This window comes from Pseudophryne corroboree, chromosome 1, assembly GCF_028390025.1.
Source record: "Pseudophryne corroboree isolate aPseCor3 chromosome 1, aPseCor3.hap2, whole genome shotgun sequence".
Lineage (NCBI taxonomy): Eukaryota > Metazoa > Chordata > Amphibia > Anura > Myobatrachidae > Pseudophryne > Pseudophryne corroboree.
The window spans coordinates 836,851,541-836,871,375 of NC_086444.1; the positions used below are offsets into that span (position 1 = coordinate 836,851,541).

At 48.1% G+C, this 19,835-nt stretch overlaps 1 protein-coding gene across 4 annotated transcripts in view; it reads right to left on the reverse strand.

Annotated features, from left to right (window-relative positions):
- Positions 1–19,835, reverse strand: part of ARHGAP24 (Rho GTPase activating protein 24) — a 1,566,862-nt gene that overhangs the window by 770,366 nt on the left and 776,661 nt on the right. For all 4 annotated transcript variants that reach the window (XM_063919883.1, XM_063919884.1, XM_063919885.1 and 1 more), the window contains one exon: positions 1,692–1,891. In XM_063919883.1, coding sequence (XP_063775953.1) covers positions 1,692–1,891 — 200 coding nt within the window. The remainder of the gene's footprint in view (positions 1–1,691; positions 1,892–19,835) is intronic.

The window sequence follows — 19,835 nt, forward strand, 5'->3', positions numbered from 1 at the left end:
TTCTTCTAAGACAACAATGCTGAAATAAATGGATATGTTGGGGTCAATTTACTAAGATGGGAGTTGTATTTAAGATGGGATGTTGCCCATAGCAACCAGATTCCAGGTATTATCTTCTAGAAGGTACTAGATAAATGAGAAGTAGAATCTGATTGGTAGCTATGGGCAGAGCAGGCTGCTGCTGCGTCTGTCACACTGTGGCAGACGCCGGCAGCGTGAAGCGTGGCTCCGACTCAATCCCCCCGACTCCCTCCTCCTCTCTCCCCTTACTCCTTCCTGCTGCACTTTTGGCAGCGGCGCCAACAGCACTCTGCGCGGTAAGTACAGGACTCCTCCCTCACTCCCCTCCTCCTGTGGACATTAGTGTAAGAGGTATTATATGTTGAACTACTAATGTGGGTGCTGTGTGGCATGACTACTGTGGGCGTTCTGTGTGACATGACTACTGAGGGCGTTATGTGTGGCACAACTACTGCAAGCGTTATGTGTGGCATGACTACTGTGGACGTTATGTGCGGCACGACTACTGTGGGCGTTCTGTGTGGCAAGACTGCTGTGGGCATTATTTGTGACATGACTACTGTGGGCGTTGTGTGGCACGACTTCTGTGGGTGTTGTGTGGCACGACTACTGTGGGCATTCTGTGTGGCATGACTACTGTGGGCATTTTGCATGGCACGACTACTATGGCATTATGTGTGGTACGACTACTGTTGACGTTCTGTGTGGCATGACTACTATGAGTGTTGTGTGGCATGACTACTATGGGCATTATGTGTGACACGACTACTGTTGGCATTCTATGTGGCACGACTACTGTGGGTGTTCTGTGTGGCACGACTACTGTGGGTGTTCTGTGTGGCACGACTACTGTGGGTGTTCTGTGTGGCACTACTGCTACGGGTGTTGTGTTGCATGACTACTGTCGGCATTATGTGTGGCTTGGCTACTGTTGGCGTTCTGTGTGGCATGACTACTGTGGGTGTTATGTGTAAGGGGCACTACTACTGAGGGCTTTATGTGTATATTAGAGACAGTACTGTAGGTATTGTGTATAAGGAGAACTACTGTGTATAATAATGTGAATTAGGTACACTACTATTTGGTTCAATATGAATCAGGGGCACTACGTGTGGTATAATGTGAATAAGACTGTGATACACTGTGTGTGACGTAATTTGAATCGGGGGTACTATTGTGTGGCCACGCCTCTTCCATGTGAGACCACATTCCTTTGGCGCGCACTGTCCTTTTATTATGTATGGGAGGGAGGTCGCAAATTTATTGTTCGCAGGAGGGCGCCGACCACCCTAGCACCGACCCTAGCACTGGCCACCGGCCCTGGCAACAGCCCATCTTAAATAGAACTCCCATCTTAGTAAATTTACCCCTTAAAATCTGACCTTTTATTGGAGACTACTAATTATTTAATCAAAGTCTACTAAGACCAGTTCTATAGTAATATTGTAAGTAAAGAAAGTGCATATTCAGGGACCAATGTATTCAAAGACCCTGCAATAACATATGGAAAACATATTCCTTTATAGCATTGTTAATTACAGTCTGACATTAATAAGCAATTAGAAATGGTGACACACTCCCTCTGGTTGCAAGTACAAATGATGCACTATTTTGTCTGAGCATTCTAATGTCTGTATAACCTGCTCCATGTATATGTTCCATTTACTCACCAAAGGTTTCATTTCATCTTCATCTTTGAAGTAACAGAGCTGTTCTCCCTTGAGGACAAACCAGCGCGTGTGCCAGGTTTTGACAAAACCTCCTTGCTTCCGCAGCCATCCGCACTTAATTGTGTTTTGCCGGCCTTGGCCAGTGTGGGGGCTCTCTGCAGAGACATTGTAGTCATCCATAATCAGACTGATAGACTTCTCTGTTAAAGAAGCAAGAGGAAAAGAAAAAGAAAAGGAAAGAAATACATAAAATAATCTTTGTTCTGGAGGAAGAAGAAAAACAAAACAGTTTCTTCAGTAGAGACACAATGGTAAGATAAATAGTCCCTGACAACAATAGGTGCACTGCAAGGGTTCCTACTGTATTCTTCAAACTTATATCCATGCCTGTGGCAGTCAGCAGGGAACTAACCTACTTTTTAAAGTGTGGGTTAGCTGTGAAAGGCTAACAAAGGAAGGGAACAAATCACAGATGTGTCAGGTAGCGTGGAACATAGCCAACCTTTCTCTGGAGTTCTCTTTTGTAGCATAGTGCACTGACTGCCCTGACATGTCAGGTACATTACATACCAATTTATAGTGTGCCCAGCACACAGCAAACATAGCTCCTAAAGGAATACGTAGATTTAGATCTAAACTACAGTACATTAAACAGAACCTATCACATCATTAGTTGTTTACATAATGTCTAGTGCTCGAGAGAGCACAGGTACTGGATACATTGTATACACATGTAGGGACTCTCACTGAGACTCAACAACCACAGCCCATATTCTGCACAATACCCTCTTGGCCACTACACACATACACAGCGTAGTTATAAGCAGATTGCTGAGCCACAGTGTCAGTCAGCATTACCACATTGTTGTAACACTTCCTGGCATCATTACAGGGCCATATTAATGTATTGGCACACTGGGTAGCTGTCCAAGGACCCAAAATTCTAGGGCCGTTAAGCAGGGGTGGGTGGTGGTCACACAATCATAGCAGCGAGGTAGAATTCTCTACCTGCCTGCCAGGATGCAGTCTGACAGTGAATGGCTGTCAGCATTCTGGTGCCTGAGTAGCTTCTTGGGTGGCAGGTAGAGAATGCTGATTGGTCGTCCTGATCGTAAATTGCACAGAGTAAGGGCAATCAGACAGCATTCTCTACCTGTCTCTAGCCAGACAGGGAATGGCTGCCAGCATGCTGATTGGTGGATGTCTGGAGCTTTCCACCAATCAGACTGCTCACAGCCATTCACTGTATTGAAACATGTGGAGAGACAGCACAGAACAGCAGGAGAGGTTATGATTTTTATGTATGTATTCCCATGAATGGGTGGGTAGGGGCCTGAGTGCATTGCTTTGTCCAGGGCCTTAAATGATGTTAGGATGGCTCTGATCCTTTATAATCATTATGATTAATTTGATTGTGTAGTTATAATACTGATAGCTAATTGATATATGTACATACTAAATTGCAGGTTTGAATTTTGTAAGTCACATTCGATTTGTTTTATCACATTCATGTACTTTTTTCCAATCATATTATTTCCTTTGATATTACCACTAACTGTATCCATCTCTCTCAATTATTTACGTTAATTCTCATTTTCGGCCTGCTACTAGTTGTTCTCCATCGGGATCACTGTGGTAAAAGAGTTGCTCACCTTCACCCAAGCCCCATTGTTTCTTTTCTCCAAGCTATAACATCTGCAGAATATTGAAGGCGATTGAAGGATGGCACAGGTTATATAGACACTGCTGACTTGCCAAGTTGTGGCAGCCTAAAGAATAGACTGAGTGGTGCTGTAGAAGGGGCAAATGACTGCTTCATTTTACAGTACTTGCACCTCTGGGGCTGTATGGAGGAGCTACAAGCCCAGTATGCAGCAACATCATCTGTTCAGTGCTTTATCAACATGCTGTATCTGGTCGCACTGTCAACAGTTACCATGCCAACACTAGAATATAGACATGGTTCAATATGTCAACATCCTCAAATCAGGAATATCGATATTCTCAGAATGCTGATGGTTAGGTTTAGATGCTTCCTGGAGGGTTAGGCACTAGGGGAATGTTAGGGTTAGGCTGTGAAGGGGGAAAAAGGATAGGGTACTAGAGGGAAGGTACATAATACAGTAGGTATTAGGGTTAGCAAAAAATAGCAAAACCGACACTTTGTCAGAGGACTGCGCCGGAAGTGACAGTCACATGGCTGCCGGTACCTGGAAGTGGGCAAGAGCTGATGCAGCTGTCAGGACCAGGTAAGTGACAGCTGGGCCACCAGGGCTGTTATGTTGACATGGCGGCATGGTATCATGTCGCCATGTTATCCGTGTAGATATGATGAATTTTAACATGGTAGACATGCTGCATGCCAACATTTTGAGTATGTTGACATTCTTTTTTTTTTTTAATAGAGTTTTTTTTCTTCGAAAAAGGATCAACAATACAGACATAGCATTGTACATGAGGAATCCGGTAGTACAGGATAAGCAACACAACAGTTTAGAGCAAGTATGGACTCCGTTATACAGGATACAGTACAGCACATGTAAAATTGCTCCCATTTTGTTACCAAGCTCACGGTATAGAAAAAAAAAACTAATGTCTGTAACAGGGTATAGATCACACATTAAACATTTTTAATGCTTCTCCCCAGTTATTTAGCAATTACAACTCCAACTAGTAGACCTTAACGTAGCCTACATAAACTCCTAGAACCCTAAGAAACAAACAAACAAAAAAAAAAGACAAAAAACCAACAACAGGAGGCAGTAATACAATAAGATATGTGAGGTGTATATAGTAGTGAGTAATATCACGACCTGGTTCTACATAAGCCCAGGACGTACACCGCTACCATAGTGCAGTGCTTCTCATAACGCAAGGGCGGGGGAGGAATACACGGAGTTAATCCAAGGGGACCATATTTTCCCATATTTAGACATGGCATTATTTTTCATGCATACATAGCGGTCTTTAAGGAGAGTGTCATTGACCAGGGCCTTAAATGCTGATATAGAAGAGCAACGTGGGGCCATCCATGTCCGTGCAATGCACACTTTGGCTAAGGCACAAATACTTTGAGCATAAAGGCCCTCCCACCTGGACCCCGAAGCAGGACCCCCCATTCCCAGTACACAAAATCTCGGGGTCAACACATTCCCAGGCATCCCTGTGCGCTCCAGAATCGACCCGACCCCAGACCAAAACACCTGAATGGACGGACACTCCCACACAAGGTGCCAAAAGGATCCCCCAGCGGCCCCGCATTTAGGGCAAATAGCTGTATTACCAGTCCCAAACCTGACCAACCGGGCCGGTGTCATATAGGAACTATGCAAGATAAAGAGCTGTATTTGTTGAAATCGGAGTGATTTAGTCACAACACTTGGGTACTCCAGGGCAAGCTCCCAATCCTCCTCTCCAATTGGGCCCAGATCACCCTCCCAGCGCCCACGGAGTCCCGAAAGAGGGTCTGTATGAAGTGTTTTCAATAGGTACGAGTAAGTAAAAGAAATCACTTTAACCCGTCCCAGCGAGCTTAAAAAGGTCTTTATGGGGAAATGAAGGAGCTCCGGGGGCGAGTCCCGGAATTGTGATTGCAGGGCATGCCGGAGTTGCAGAAACCTGAAAAAGTAAGAATTAGGTAATCCAGATTCCTCTTTTAATTGCTGAAATGACTTCAGTGTACTATTACTGTACAATTGGGATATGGAGACTATGGAGTATGGAACCCACACCACCCCGCCCTCAAGAGCCCCCAGCTCAGGTAGAGAAGTACAGTGCCAGAGGGGAGCGTCCGGGTCCAAACCATCAAACCCAAGTAAATTCCTTAAGGCGAGCCAGATCTTCATGGCCTGAAAGACAATGGGGGGAGAATATCGAGAGACATTCCCACTCAGCAAAACCTGCACCGGAGAGAGGCCCGGATAGTAGCCCATTGTAAAGTGCCGGTATCCCCGCCCTGTATCCAGGAGCCAAGGTGTGATAGCTGAGACGCATAATAGTACATTTGGAAGTGGGGCAGGGCTAGACCTCCATCAGCTTTCAGCCTAGTGAGGGTATTCAACCCTATCCTAGGCCGCTTGTTGACCCAGATCAGGGAAGACAATATACCATTTCATTTCTTAAAGAATGCCGGGAAGATATATACCGGGGATTGCAGAACAATATATAATAGTTTGGGCAGAATTATCATTTTAATGAGACTAACCCTGCCAGTCACTGTCAGCGGAAGCTTGCACCATGCTCTCGACTTACGTATGATCAGTTGCGTTATTGGGTCTAGATTCAGGGGTATGAAATCAGAAGGGTTATTTGTAAAATGGATTCCAAGATATTTAAACTGATCTGTCCAGCATAGCGGCAATGAGAGCTTTGGAATCTGTGGAGGAGAACCAATGACGGGCATAATAAATAACCTGTACCAGTTGATGCGGAGACCAGAAAAGCCGCCAAATTCCTCAATGACCTGCAGCAAAATAGGCATAGCCACAGTATAATCATGTAGGAACAACAACAGGTTGTCCGCATAAAGGGCAATTTTGTCTACACTAGGGCCCGTGGCAATCCCCTCAATGTTCGGGTGTGTCCTAATCAGGCAGGCCAGAGGCTCTATGGCTATAGCAAATAGGGCAGGGGAGAGGGGGCATCCCTGTCTAGTACCCCGAGACAGGGTAAAGGAGGACGAGATGTAACCATTGACCAAGATCCTGGCACACGGAGTCTGATATAGCAGTCTGATCCAATGTATGAAATTAGGGCCAAAGCCCATGCATTTCATAACTTCCCATAGGTAGGACCATTCAACGCTGTCAAACGCCTTAGCCATGTCCAATGAGACCACGACCGAGTCCGAGGGGAAGTCATGTGGAGCCTGCAGAATGGTATACAGCCTACGCAAATTAATAGACGTGGACATGCCCGGCATAAAGCCAGATTGATCCTGATGTATTATGGACTTAATAACCGAGTTAAGCCGAACCGCCAGAATTTTTTTCAGGATCTTAGCATCAGTGGGTATAAGGGAGATCGGCCTATAGGACTCCAAGAGTCTGGGGTCCTTACCGGGCTTCGGTAACACTATAATAACAGCCTCGGACATTGAGGGAGGAAGTTGATCAGTAGTAAACGTGTCTGTAAACATATCAAGCAACTTAGGGCCAAAGAACTCAATATACATTTTATACAGCTCAGCAGGGATGCCATCACATCCCGGAGACTTACCATTGGGGGACAAACCCACTGCCGCTGTCACCTCCTCCAAAGTCAGAGGTGATTCCAGGAAATTGCTAGCCTCAGAGGAGAGTCTGGAGAGGGGTACATTATTCAAGTATATGTCTAAGTCTGCCGCGGAGTGCGTCAGCCGAGACTCATACAGATCCCTGTAATATGAAAGGAACAGCCGTGCAATGTCTGGGGTGTTGTCTACAATGGAGCCATCAGGACCAGACATCTGCACAACCGTAGACCCAGGCCGGTCATAATGCACTAAATGGGCCAACAAACTTCCCGGTCTATCCGCCTGCATGTACAAATTTGTGGCTCGAAACAAGAGGGAGCGTGCGGTTTTGTCTGAGAGGTGAGCCAGCTATGCCGCCTGAGCTGTCAACCACTGAGACTTTAGTGCAGAGGTGCCCTTCACCAAATAACGGATCTCGAAGTCCCTAAACTCTGATTCAAGTGCTCTCTCCTTCTCCCTGCCTGATAATTTGTGCGCAGCAATTTTACCAATCAGCGTACCACGTAAAAATGCTTTAAATGAGTCCCAGATGACAGAAGCCGGGGCCGAACCCACATTATCCGCAAAATAACCCCTCACACTTAGTTGTCAGGTCCGGACAGTCGCCCAACTGAGCTAACCAGGATGGATGCAACTTCCAATACGACTGTCCCCTCTGGCACTCCACCTCCAGGGACAACATCAGTGGTGAGTGGTCAGACACCCCCCGCGCCTCATAGTGAACATCTAAAATTCTGGGCAGGAGCTCAGGCGAGACCAGGGCCAGGTCGATTCTGGAAAATGAGCCATGTGTGCTGGAGAAGCACGAGAACTGCCTAAGTGTAGGATGCCGAACCCTCCATGCATCCTCCCACTGCACATTACTCAGAAAGTCTGCAAATTTAGACGGGGTACCCCCTACCCCGGGAGCCAAAGGGGACTTCCACCTATCCAGGGAGACGTCCATCACGTTATTAAAGTCCCTCAAGCAAATAACAGGGGTATGGGGGGAAGAGGCAATAAATGAGGTGGCTTTCTGCAATACATCATATGAGAAAGGTGGAGGAATATATACTGATAGCAGAAAAAAATTACGGGAATTCAATTTGCATTCCAGAAACACAAACCTGCCATTAGGGTCAGTATTTACCGTAAGCAATTCAAACTGGACAGTTCTTTTTATCATGACTGACACACCCCGGGAAAAGGAGGAGTGAGAGGAATGATATGCCCATCCCACCCAAGGCCTGCGTAGCGACAGCAGTCTATTTCCCTCTAAATGAGTCTCACTCAAACAGACAATGTCCGGGTCGTATTTCTTAATCATTCTAAGTACCAGGGATCGCTTTACTTTATTGTTGATACCCCGGACATTCCAGGCCAAAAACTTTAAGTCAGGCATGATGTCCGCATGGCCATCCGGGATACATCACATATATACCTCGCAGAGTGGATAAAGGACCCCATAAACAAATCTGTCTGTGCCCCCGCCCGCCCATATATAGTGTTATCCCATAGACCTTGCCGTCCGCAGACCCCGGGCCACGAGCCAAGCCGGCCGGAACAACACATCAGCACCTCACATTGAAAAAAACAGAAATATAGAAAACAATAAACTGAAGAAAGAAAAACAGAAGTCACATAAAAACAAACAATACCCAAATACCAACCCCCCACCCCGTATACCTTCCCAAACAGTGGCATACACATATCCCTAACCAAACCCAACCCTGGAGATCCAAGTTCCTACGGCGCACTAATGCGTAGCATAAAGACCTAAAATCCCAGTGTAAAAAAGAAACCCTAAGTGTATATAACACTACGCAACAAAGTCCAGAACCAACAAAGCAAGGGGGTGCTCCCCGGACATATACTTGCATGTTGTAGGCCCATACAGGGAGGAGAACAGGATATCAGTCCGGAGCCAGTTGACGGACGCCTGGAGCGTATCTGTCCAGCCAGGCCGCCGCCTCCCGTGGAGAACTGAAAAACTTGGTTTCGCCATCCGCCACCACACGCAATCTGGAGGGGAACAACATCGAGTAGGGAAGATTCAAGTCACGAAGACGCCGCTTGATAGGCAGGAACTGGGCCCGGTCTTTCTGGACGTCCGCCGCAAAGTCTGGAAATGCAGACACCTGGACACCGTTCCGAAGCAGAGGGCCCTTCGTGTGGCCCAGGTGTAACACAGAGTCCCGGTCTTTGTAATGCAAAAACTTGGCAATAAAAGTTCGTGGTGGGGCGCCAGGAGGTAAAGGTCGGAAAGGCACTCTGTGGGCCCGCTCCACCGCAAACTGGGAGGTGAAGGATTCTGCACCATACGCCTCCTTGAGCCATGACTCCAAGAAATCCTCAGGATGTGCCCCCTCTTCCCTTTATGGCAGGCCCACAAACCGCACGTTGTTTCTACGAAGGCGCCCCTCCATATCTAGAAGCTTGGTTTGCATTGTTGAGACTTGCTGAGAGACTGCTGACACGGATTGCTTCAGGGGGCCGCAGAGATCCTCCAGATTAGAAACCCGTGTCTCTGCCTCACCCACTCTCTCCCGGATACGTTGTACATCCTGACGTAATAAAGAAAGAACGCACTGCACCTTCTCCATTTTGTCCGACAATCGTTGTTCGCTAGCCACTATAGCCTCCAGTACCTGCTGAATGGATGGAGCAGAGGGCTGCATAGTCACGTCCGAATCAACCCCAGCCGGGGGATCAGGGCGGGTAGGAGGGGACGATTTAGGAGATGACTGCGCCGGCTGGGTAGTAGACTGGCGGGTAAACTTCTCCAACTTGGCCGCAGCCGCACGTTGATGGTCTTTCACCATATTAGCAAAGCTGAAACCACCAGCCAGGTACAACACAGATCCAATTGGGCTCAGTCGACACGCAGGTCCCAAATATTCAGTGTCAGAGGGCCGAACAGGGAGCGAGTGGTGTAGTATCAAATGTGCCCCAAACAGCCAGTAGTGAAACAGGAGAGGCGAGCCAGGAGGACCCAGGTGTATATATAATGGACAGTGGGTGGCAGTGTATTCAAACAGCAATAATAAAAGTTGAGGGAGGGGACCAGGGGGGCCCAAGGATAAATACTTGATAAGGGAAAAAATATAGGAGAGTAGGACAGTATGCCCAGGGTCACCTCATCCAGCCCCACAGCCTCTTCAGAGCCAGAGTGCAGTGTTATGGAGACTTGCAGGGAGAGCTGCTTCCAAGATGGCCACCGGGCCCACAGCTTCTCCCCTCCTCCTGCAGAGTTATTGAGACCCAGTGCCAGGGACCAGGAGCGGCCAGGTATACACCTCCAGGGGGGTACAGGGGGACGCCTCACACTCCAGGCTACACACAGCGCCAATCTTCACCGTGGGTTCGCGCCTGTGCGCGCCCGCGGCAGCGCGACAGATTGCCGCGAAATCGAGGACGGGGATGCACAGGCGGCCTAGGCCTGAATCTCGGGAGGCAGCCGGCGCGGCCAGGAGACGCAGACAGGAGGGAACAGAGGACGCCCGCCGCTGCCCAAGGGAGACAGGAGGCTGCAGCACCCGAAATGCAGCTCCAGGAAGGGCCAAGGAGGGAATAAGGATTAATGGTCCGGGGAGCTCCTGTGTCCCGCTGCCTACCCGTTTGCCGCCGTGGCCACGCCCCGAGTATGTTGACATTCTTATGTCGACCTATATATGTAAACGTAACATATTACACTCCAACATGCAATGATGTTATCAGTTAATTACCAGATATCCAGATATTATGTTACTAAACAATGGTACTATACTATTATTACACAAGACATCAGACCTTCTCCTCAATCAGACAATCTGTCAGAGAAGGAGATTGTTCTATTTCTCATGAAGAATAGTTGTTAGATCTCGTAAGCAAGTCTTGCACATGTTCCCTGAATTTTATAACTGCATTAAAAATGTTCCATTATTTGTCAGCTTTACTGCATCACTGAACTACTCACAAGTAAATGTGAGCTGTGAACTTTTGTCAACTTGATATTTTTTTCATTTTTATGAAGAAATGTATTGCTCCAACAAACATGAATAATAGGAGCTATTTAAAATTGTCATTTCTTCGCAGAAAATGAATAGACTGGTCATGTAAAGAGGCTACGTGCTTATATCTATGAGCAGTTTGCTAATTGAAAAGTGAGAAACATTTATACAGGTTAATATATAACAAACAAGAAGCCTTTATACTGATTAGTTGAGATTTGAAGCCCCTTGTTCTATTTTCTACATTCAATTTAGATGCTTAGGGGGGATTCAATTATGAGTGTGGTGCCACCATGTGGCCTGATTCTTGGTCAGACACTGCAGACTCCATGGGCGGTATTCAATTGTTTGAAAAGTCAGTTGGGTGTCTGTTTTTTCCTATCTAATAGACAGGCAAAAACAGACACCCAACGACTTTTACAATTGAATATCCCCCCATGTCTGCGTCTTTTGCAGGCATTACTTCTGCACCCCTGGCGTACAAGCGTGCATCTAAATGTGCAAGGACTGAGATGTCCACTTTAAACATCTTCAGCTGCTCAGATACGATTTGGTGAGTCTTTAGACACTGCCATAGGTCTCACCATCAAAACTTGCCCCCACCTTATAGCAGGTACAGATTATATGAATATGGCCTCATGTGTGAACAATTCTGTGTCTTTGTAACCACTTTCAACGACAGGCCTGTAACACTTCCAAAAGATGGTCCATCTTCGTTCATTCGTTTAGCCAGCTCCCTGTCACCACCCTCTGTCACACATCTCTCACCCCGCTCAGCACAGCGCGATGTGCTGAGCGAGGGGGAAAGCCGACGGGGGGCCGCTCACTTCACACAACGGTGAAGTGAGCGACCCGCTAGATTGAGCCTGCATGCAGGCTCAATCTAGCACCGGCGATAGCGATGTGCGGGGCCGCGCATCGCTATCGCTGGGGGGGCATACACACGGCAGATCCGTGCTTAAAATCTAAGCAATCTAGCAAGATTGCTTACATTTTAAGCACGGATCTCTCCGTGTGTACCCCCCTTTAAGGGGGGTACCCACGGGAGAGATGTGTGCTGAGCGATCTTAACACAGACCGCTCAGCACACATCTCTCACCCCGCTCAGCACAGCGCGATGTGCTGAGCGAGGGGGAAAGCCGACGGGGGGCCGCTCACTTCACACAACGGTGAAGTGAGCGACCCGCTAGATTGAGCCTGCATGCAGCTCAATCTAGCATCGGCGATAGCGATGCGCGGCCCTATCGCTGGAGGGCATACACACGGCAGATCCGTGCTTAAAATCTAAGCAATCTAGCAAGATTGCTTAGATTTTAAGCACGGATCTCTCCGTGTGTACCCCCCTTTAGACCGCTCATCTCTCTCCTTAATCACAACTCTGACTCTGTGCACTCAGAATCTGGATGCCTGTGCAGTGAGACTTATGCACACAAGAGGTAAACCACTCCTCTTTGCCACAGTTATAGTAACAAGTGACGTTCTGATGGAACCTTGCAGCTTACTGAATCTCCCCCTGAGAATCACTTTCCTTTTCCCATGCTTTAAAGCCTCTTTCTTTACCTTTGATAGGGTGGCATGAGAATAAATAAAAGGTAACTATGCCACAGGAACATCATCATTGGGGCCTCTTAAATTGTAAGTTAATTTGGGCAGTGCCAACTTTACCGTCTGTCTTTTGCCAATGTATGTTATTTGTTTGCATTATTATTCCTTCTACAGTATGTACAACGCTGCGCAATTTGGGCCATATTCAGATGTGGACGGAGCTACGCTGCATGTCACAAAGTACCGATGCCAGACCCCTATGGGATCATGTGCAGTACCGGTCTGCGACAGAGGACGCAGTACGACATCAGGCTGTCAGTGATTGATAGTCTGATGCCAATATATGCTAATATAAATAACATAAGCCGTCAGGAAAAGGTTAAACATCCCATAGTAAATAAATGAAAACACAAAGAAAAAATGTAATAGAACCAGTAGGAGACAGAAATGCACTTTCTAAGTAAACATTTTCCCACCTCATGGTAAGGCCCCTTGGTTCTTCCCTCTGGTAGCTTCTCTCTGGTCCAGTACACTGATTGAGCGCCCTGATCCATACACACAACAAACATGGTAAAATAAGCTGCTACCACTGGGCATGAGCAGCAGCTCCACTTTGTCTGTTGCGGCAGCAGCTCTAGTAATTGTATTACAGGTTGAGTATCCCTTATCCAAAATGCTTGGGACCAGAGGTATTTTGGATATGGGATTTTTCCGTATTTTGGAATAATTGCATACCATAATGAGATATCATGGTGATGGGACCTAAATCTAAGCACAGAATGCATTTATGTTACATATACACCTCATACACACAGCATGAAGGTAATTTTAGCCAATATTTTTTATAACTTTGTGCATTAAACAAAGTGTGTCTACATTCACACAATTCATTTATGTTTCATATACACCTTATATACACAGCCTGAAGGTCATTTAATACAATATTATTAATAACTTTGTGTATTAAACAAAGTTTGTGTACATTGAGCCATCAAAAAACAAAGGTTTCACTATCTCACTCTCACTCAAAAAAGTCCGTATTTCGGAATATTCCGTATTTCGGAATATTTGGATATGGGATACTCAACCTGTATATACTATTGCTATTGTGGTCATAATGTGAGAATCTGGACAAGCAGAGAGGGGACGGCCTCTTTGTTGTAGCTGCAGTGGCCGATGGTGTTGCAGATGATCCGATGTGGCACTCTAGGACGCAGCTCGGATCACTACTGCAAGCAGGAAGCGTGACACCTCCTGCATTACCATATCAGAGCCATCGCTATTGCTTTCATGTGAGCAGCAGCGATAGCTAATCTGTCCACAGCTGAATCCGGCCCAATGTCTGCTTTTTATAATTAAAAGGTAAAAATAGACCTTCATTACAATTACAAATATAAATATATTAAGGCTTGTTTTCAACGACAGTTTTAAAAATTGGACTACAGGGCATATATGGCGGATGACAAAATAGCTGTGGCTACATTTTTTCCCCAAGTGCAAAATAAGGGTTCACTACGGGTGGCCGGCGGTCGGGCTCCCGGCGACCAGCATCCCGGCGCCGGGAGCCCGACCGCCGGCTTACCGACAGCTTGGCGAGCGCAAATGAGCCCCTTGCGGGCTCGCTGCGCTCGCCACGCTACGGGCACGGTGGCGCGCTACGCGCGCCACACTATTTTATTCTCCCTCTATGGGGGTCGTGGACCCCCACGAGGGAAAATAATTGTCGGTATGCCGGCTGTCGGGCTCCCGGCGCCGGTATACTGAGCGCCGGGAGCCCGACCGCCGGCAAACAGAAGACCACCCGCAAAATAAATAGGTGCCATGTACAGATGTGTCCACATACAGTGGCAAATGCAGGATTTCTAGAGTGGGATTTCCAAATGAAGTCTACAATCTCCCACTCTGTGGAACATTAGAGCAACTGCGGGAGTCTGGGGGAGCGGCAGAAGAACCTAGTAACGACCCTGGACCTTAATGTTAACATTGGTCTTTTTATACACTGGATACTGCATGGACTACAGTATTAATATTTTACACTATAGATTGTCTCTAGTATAGGCTATATCAAACATTTAAATAATATAAATAAGCGGTCAGGAAAAGGTTAAATATACCATAATAAATTAATATAAAAACATAATAGAACCAGTATTGCACTTTCTAAGCACACATTCTCCCCCTTCATGGTAAGGCTCCTGTCTCTACTTCCTAGTAGCTGCTCTCTGGTCCAGTTCACTGATTGAGGCAAACTTGGTAGAAGAAGCTGCTACCACATTTTTGTTTGCCATAATAGAATATGTATAAAGTAGCATATATGGCAGGATATACTGTAGGAAAGGTGTATGAGTACACATCTGTATGTACAGTACTATGCCTTAATATCTTCATGACACTCCATATAAAATTATTATCCTGCCTGCCCTCTGTGCAGGGCTCACTACTATTATAAACCCAGAAACCGGTAACATTTTGCTAAAGTGGCTACAGTCAGTGGCGTAACTACTGCCCCCGCAGCCCTCGCGGTGGCTTGGGGGCAAGGGGCTGCGGGGGCGCCACTGATTTACAGCAGACTGACATGCGGACGAGCGTCCGCATGTCAGTCTGCAGTCTCCTTCCCTCCGCCGCTTTTTGGTGGGACACGGCGGGCACAGCGCGCCTCCCTGTGTCCCTCCTGCTGCATCATCTCCGGCGGCCGCGGGTCTAATAGGGGGAAGTGCCGTCCGTGAGCTCTAATTGGCTCACGAACCGGCACTTCCCCTTATTAGACCCGCGGCCGCCGGAGATGATGCAGCAGGAGGGACACAGGAGAGGTGAGCTGTGCCCTCCGTGTCCCTCCAAAAAGCGGGGGGGGGGGGATATCTGGCACTGGGGGGAATATCTGGCACTGGGGCATATATGGCACTGGGGGGAATATCTGGCACTGGGGCATATATGGCACTGGGGGGAATATCTGGCACTGGGGCATATATGGCACTGGGGGGGAATATCTGGCACTGGGGGCATATATGGCACTGGGGGGGGGAATATCTGGCACTGGGGCATATATGGCACTGGGGGGAATATCTGGCACTGGGGCATATATGGCACTGGGGGGGAATATCTGGCACTGGGGGCATATATGGCACTGGGGGGGAATATCTGGCACTGGGGGGAATATCTGGCACTGGGGCATATATGGCACTGGGGGGAATATCTGGCACTGGGGCATATATGGCACTGGGGGGGAATATCTGGCACTGGGGGCATATATGGCACTGGGGGCATATATGGCACGGGGGAATATCTGGCACTGGGGGCATATATGGCACTGGGGGGGAATATCTGGCACTGGGGGCATATGTGGCACTGGGGGGGAATATATGGCACTGTGGGCATATGTGGCACTGGGGGACATATGTGGCACTAGGGGGGAATATCTGGCACTGGGGGCATATATGGCACTGGGGGGGAATATCTGGCACTGGGGGCATATATGGCACGGGGGGAATATCTGGCACTGGGGGCATATATGGCACTGGGGGCATATATGGCACTGGGGGGGAATATCTGGCACTGGGGGCATATATGGCACTGGGGGGAATATATGGCACTGGGGGCATATCTGGCACTGGGGGCATATGTGGCACTGGGGGGGAATATCTGGCACTGGGGGCATATGTGGCACCGTGGGGGTATATGTGTACCTGGCACATGGGTGGGGCTATATTTGGCACTGGGGAATGTAAGTACCTGGCACCGTGGGGGAATATCTGGCACTGGGGACATATGTGGTACTGGGAGCACAGCCCTAGCAACAAGGACTACCTCCTAGCAACGAGCATGACACCCAGTGCATGAAACACCTGGCAACGAGCATGACACCCAGTGCATGAAACACCTGGCAACGAGCATGACACCCAGTGCATGAAACCCCTGGCAACGAGCATGACACCCTGAGCATGAAAACCCCTGGCACCGTGCATGGAACCAAGAGCATGAAACCCCTGGCAACGAGCATGACACCCAGTGCATGAAACCCCTGACAACGAGCAGGTAATTGAAAAGTAATTAGAAGCCTTACTGTAGGACTTCATGTGTAATGGGCATTACGGTGTGTGGCATAACGTATCACGGACATTGCGGTGTGTGTCATAATGTGTCACAGGCATTACGGTGTATGGTATACTATATCGCGGGCATTGTGATATGTGGTATAATGTCTCAGGGTCATTGCAGTGTGTGGCATAATGCATCACGGACATTGCGGTGTGTGTCATAATGTGTCACAGACATTGTATGTGCTATAATGTATCAGGGGCATTGCAGTGTGTAGCATAATGTATAATGGGCATTGCGATTCCTGTCATAATGTGTCACAGGCATTACGGTGTGTGGCATAATGTGTCACAGGCATTACGTTGTGTGGCATAATGTGTCGGGGGCATTACAGTGTGTGCATATTGTGTCATGTGCATTATTCTGTGCAGCATAATGTCTAAGGGCCATTGCAGTATGTGGCATAATGTATACTGGGCATTACTATAAGGAGGAAAAATGACAAATAATGTAAGGGGCATGAATCAGGATTATTTTTCTTTCCTGTGGTGGCTAACGTATGGGCGTGCAGGTTGCAAAACTGGGGTATAAGGTAGCCTTTTCCTGCAATGCCACGCCCCTTTATGCGATACCACGCCCATTCCAACGAAACCACGCCCCTTTTTTGGCGCCCGCGCATATTTATCCCTTTCTTGCTCCCAATTATGGAGCATGAAGGGGGGGGGGGGGGGGGGCGCCGAAGAATTTTTTGGCTTGGGGGAGAAAAATTTCTAGTTACGCCGCTGGCTACAGTATAACAAAAAGTATAATTAAAGAAAATATTGGAGCTAGCTTGTTCTATTGTTGTTTGTGACACTTCAATCAAACTCAGTGCAGATACATAAATACTGAATGAGTATGGAAATAAATGCTAATGTAGTTTTGTGAAAGTGCTGGGTTTGGCAGCGCTGCCTATGCAAAGAGAAAAGTACAGCAGAAGCTTTTGTTTTCAACCATGACTTACACAACAGATACTTAGAGGTACAGTATATTTATTAAAGGTCGCTTTTCATTCAAGTTTGATTTTAAATTGATGAAAATCTAAATTGATGTTGTATTTCAAACATTTACTAGCATTTAAAAATCAATATAAAAAACGTCTGTTAGTAAATGTGTGTTACAGCCCCTAAAACGGGTGTGGTATGAGTTGCCGGCGACCGGGTCCCCGGCGGCCAGCATACCAGCGCCGGGATCCCGACCGCCGGCTTGCCGACAGCAGGGCGAGCGCAGATGAGCCCCTTGTGGGCTCGCTGCGCTCGCCGTGCTGCGGCACGGTGGTGTACTATCTGCGCCACGCTATCTATTCTCCCTCCAGGGGGGTCGTGGACCCCCAAGAGGGAGAAAAGGTGTCGGTATGACGGTTGTCGGGATTCCGACACCAGTATACTGTGCACCGGGATCCCAACAAGCGGTATACTGAATACCACCCCCTAAAACACTAAGAGGGTCATTCCAACCCATTCGCTCGCTGCGTTTTAACGCAGCAGAGCGAACGGGTCCCTGCTGCGCATGCGGGACGGCCGAGGGCCGTAGCAGGATAGCGATCGCCTCTGCCTGATTGACAGGCAGAGGCGATCGATGGGCGGGAGGGGGCGAAACGGCAGCGTTTGGCCGCCGTTTCATAGGCGCGGTCCGGCCAACGCAGGCGTGGCCGGACCGAACGGGGGGAGGGCCGCAGCGGCTAAGTGACGTCATACGCAGCCGCTGCGGGCCAGGGAGCGAGGAGTAGCTCCCGACCAGCTCGCTAAAGCTGCGCTGGCCGGGAGTTACTCCTGCAGTGCAAAGGCATCGCCGTTGTGCGATGCCTTTGCACTTCTGCAAGGGGGGCCGGACTGACATGCGGGGCGGGCTAGCCCCGTGCTGGGCGTCCCCCCGCATGCCAGGAAAGATGATCGTAGCTGTGCAAAATTTGGCACAGCTACGATCAACTCGGAATGACCCCCTAAGGGCCTAATTCAGAGTTGATCACAGCAGCAAATTTGTTAGCAGTTGGGCAAAACCATGGGGGTCATTCCGAGTTGTTCGCTCTCAAGCTGCTTTTAGCAGCTTTGCACACGCTAAGCCGCCGCCTACTGGGAGTGAATCTTAGCTTCTCAAAATTGCAAACGAAAGATTAGCAGAATTGCGAATAGACACTTCTTAGCAGTTTCTGAGTAGCTCCAGACTTACTCGGCATCTGCGATCAGTTCAGTCAGTGTCGTTCCTGGTTTGACGTCACAAACACACCAAGCGTTCGCCCAGACACTCCTCCGTTTCTCCAGCCACTCCCGCGTTTTTCCCAGAAACGGTAGCGTTTTTTCACACACACCCATAAAACGGCCAGTTTCCGCCCAGAAACACCCACTTCCTGTCAATCACACTCCGATCACCAGAACGAAGAAAAAAACTCGTAATGCCGTGAGTAAAATACCTAACTGCATAGCAAATTTACTTGGCGCAGTCGCACTGCGGACATTGCGCATGCGCATTAGCGACTAATCGCTCCGTTGCGAGAAAACAATAACGAGCGAACAACTCGGAATGACCCCCCATGTGCACTGCAGGTGTAGCAGATATAACATTTGCAGAGAGAGTTAATTATGGGAGGGTTATTTTGTTTCTGGGCAGGGTAAAAAAATTATATTTTTACACTGCAATTTAGATTTCAGTTTGAACACACCTCACACAAATCTAACTCTCTCTACACATGTTATATCTGCCTCCCCCCCTGCAGTGCACATGATTTTGCCCAACTACTAACAAATTTGCTGCTGCGATCAACTCTGAATTACTCCCTAAATCATTCTAAATCAATGCAAATTGACCCTTATACCCCTTTCACATCTCCAAAGCCAGATCCCACCCGGGAATTGGAAACGGGTCCTTCCCGGGTGGGATCCGGCATTGGACCCTTACAGCAGACTTCCAGACCCGGCAATTTGCTTGGTCGGTTGACATAGCGGCGGGGGGTGGAGTTGGCGGGGGCGGAGGCGGCGCTGAGAGATGAGCTCGTCTATGCGCCACCTCTCCCTATGTAGTGAACTGGTCCTGGGTTGCATCGACCCCGGAACCCGTTCACACTGCCATTGACCCGGTATTCAACTCGAGAGTAATCCTTCTTATAACCCGGGTTGAATTACTGGGTCAGGCGACTCTGGAATTCTCCATGGCCCCTTTCACATCGCACATTGACCCGTGTCGACCCAGCAATATGCCGGGTCGATACCGGGTTATTTGTGTGATGTGAAAGGGGTATTAGTAAATATACACCCCAGATTTTGTAATAGAGGTGGCTAGTATAAATGTTCTGATTAATGCATTTTATGATTTGCTCTTCCTTTTTTA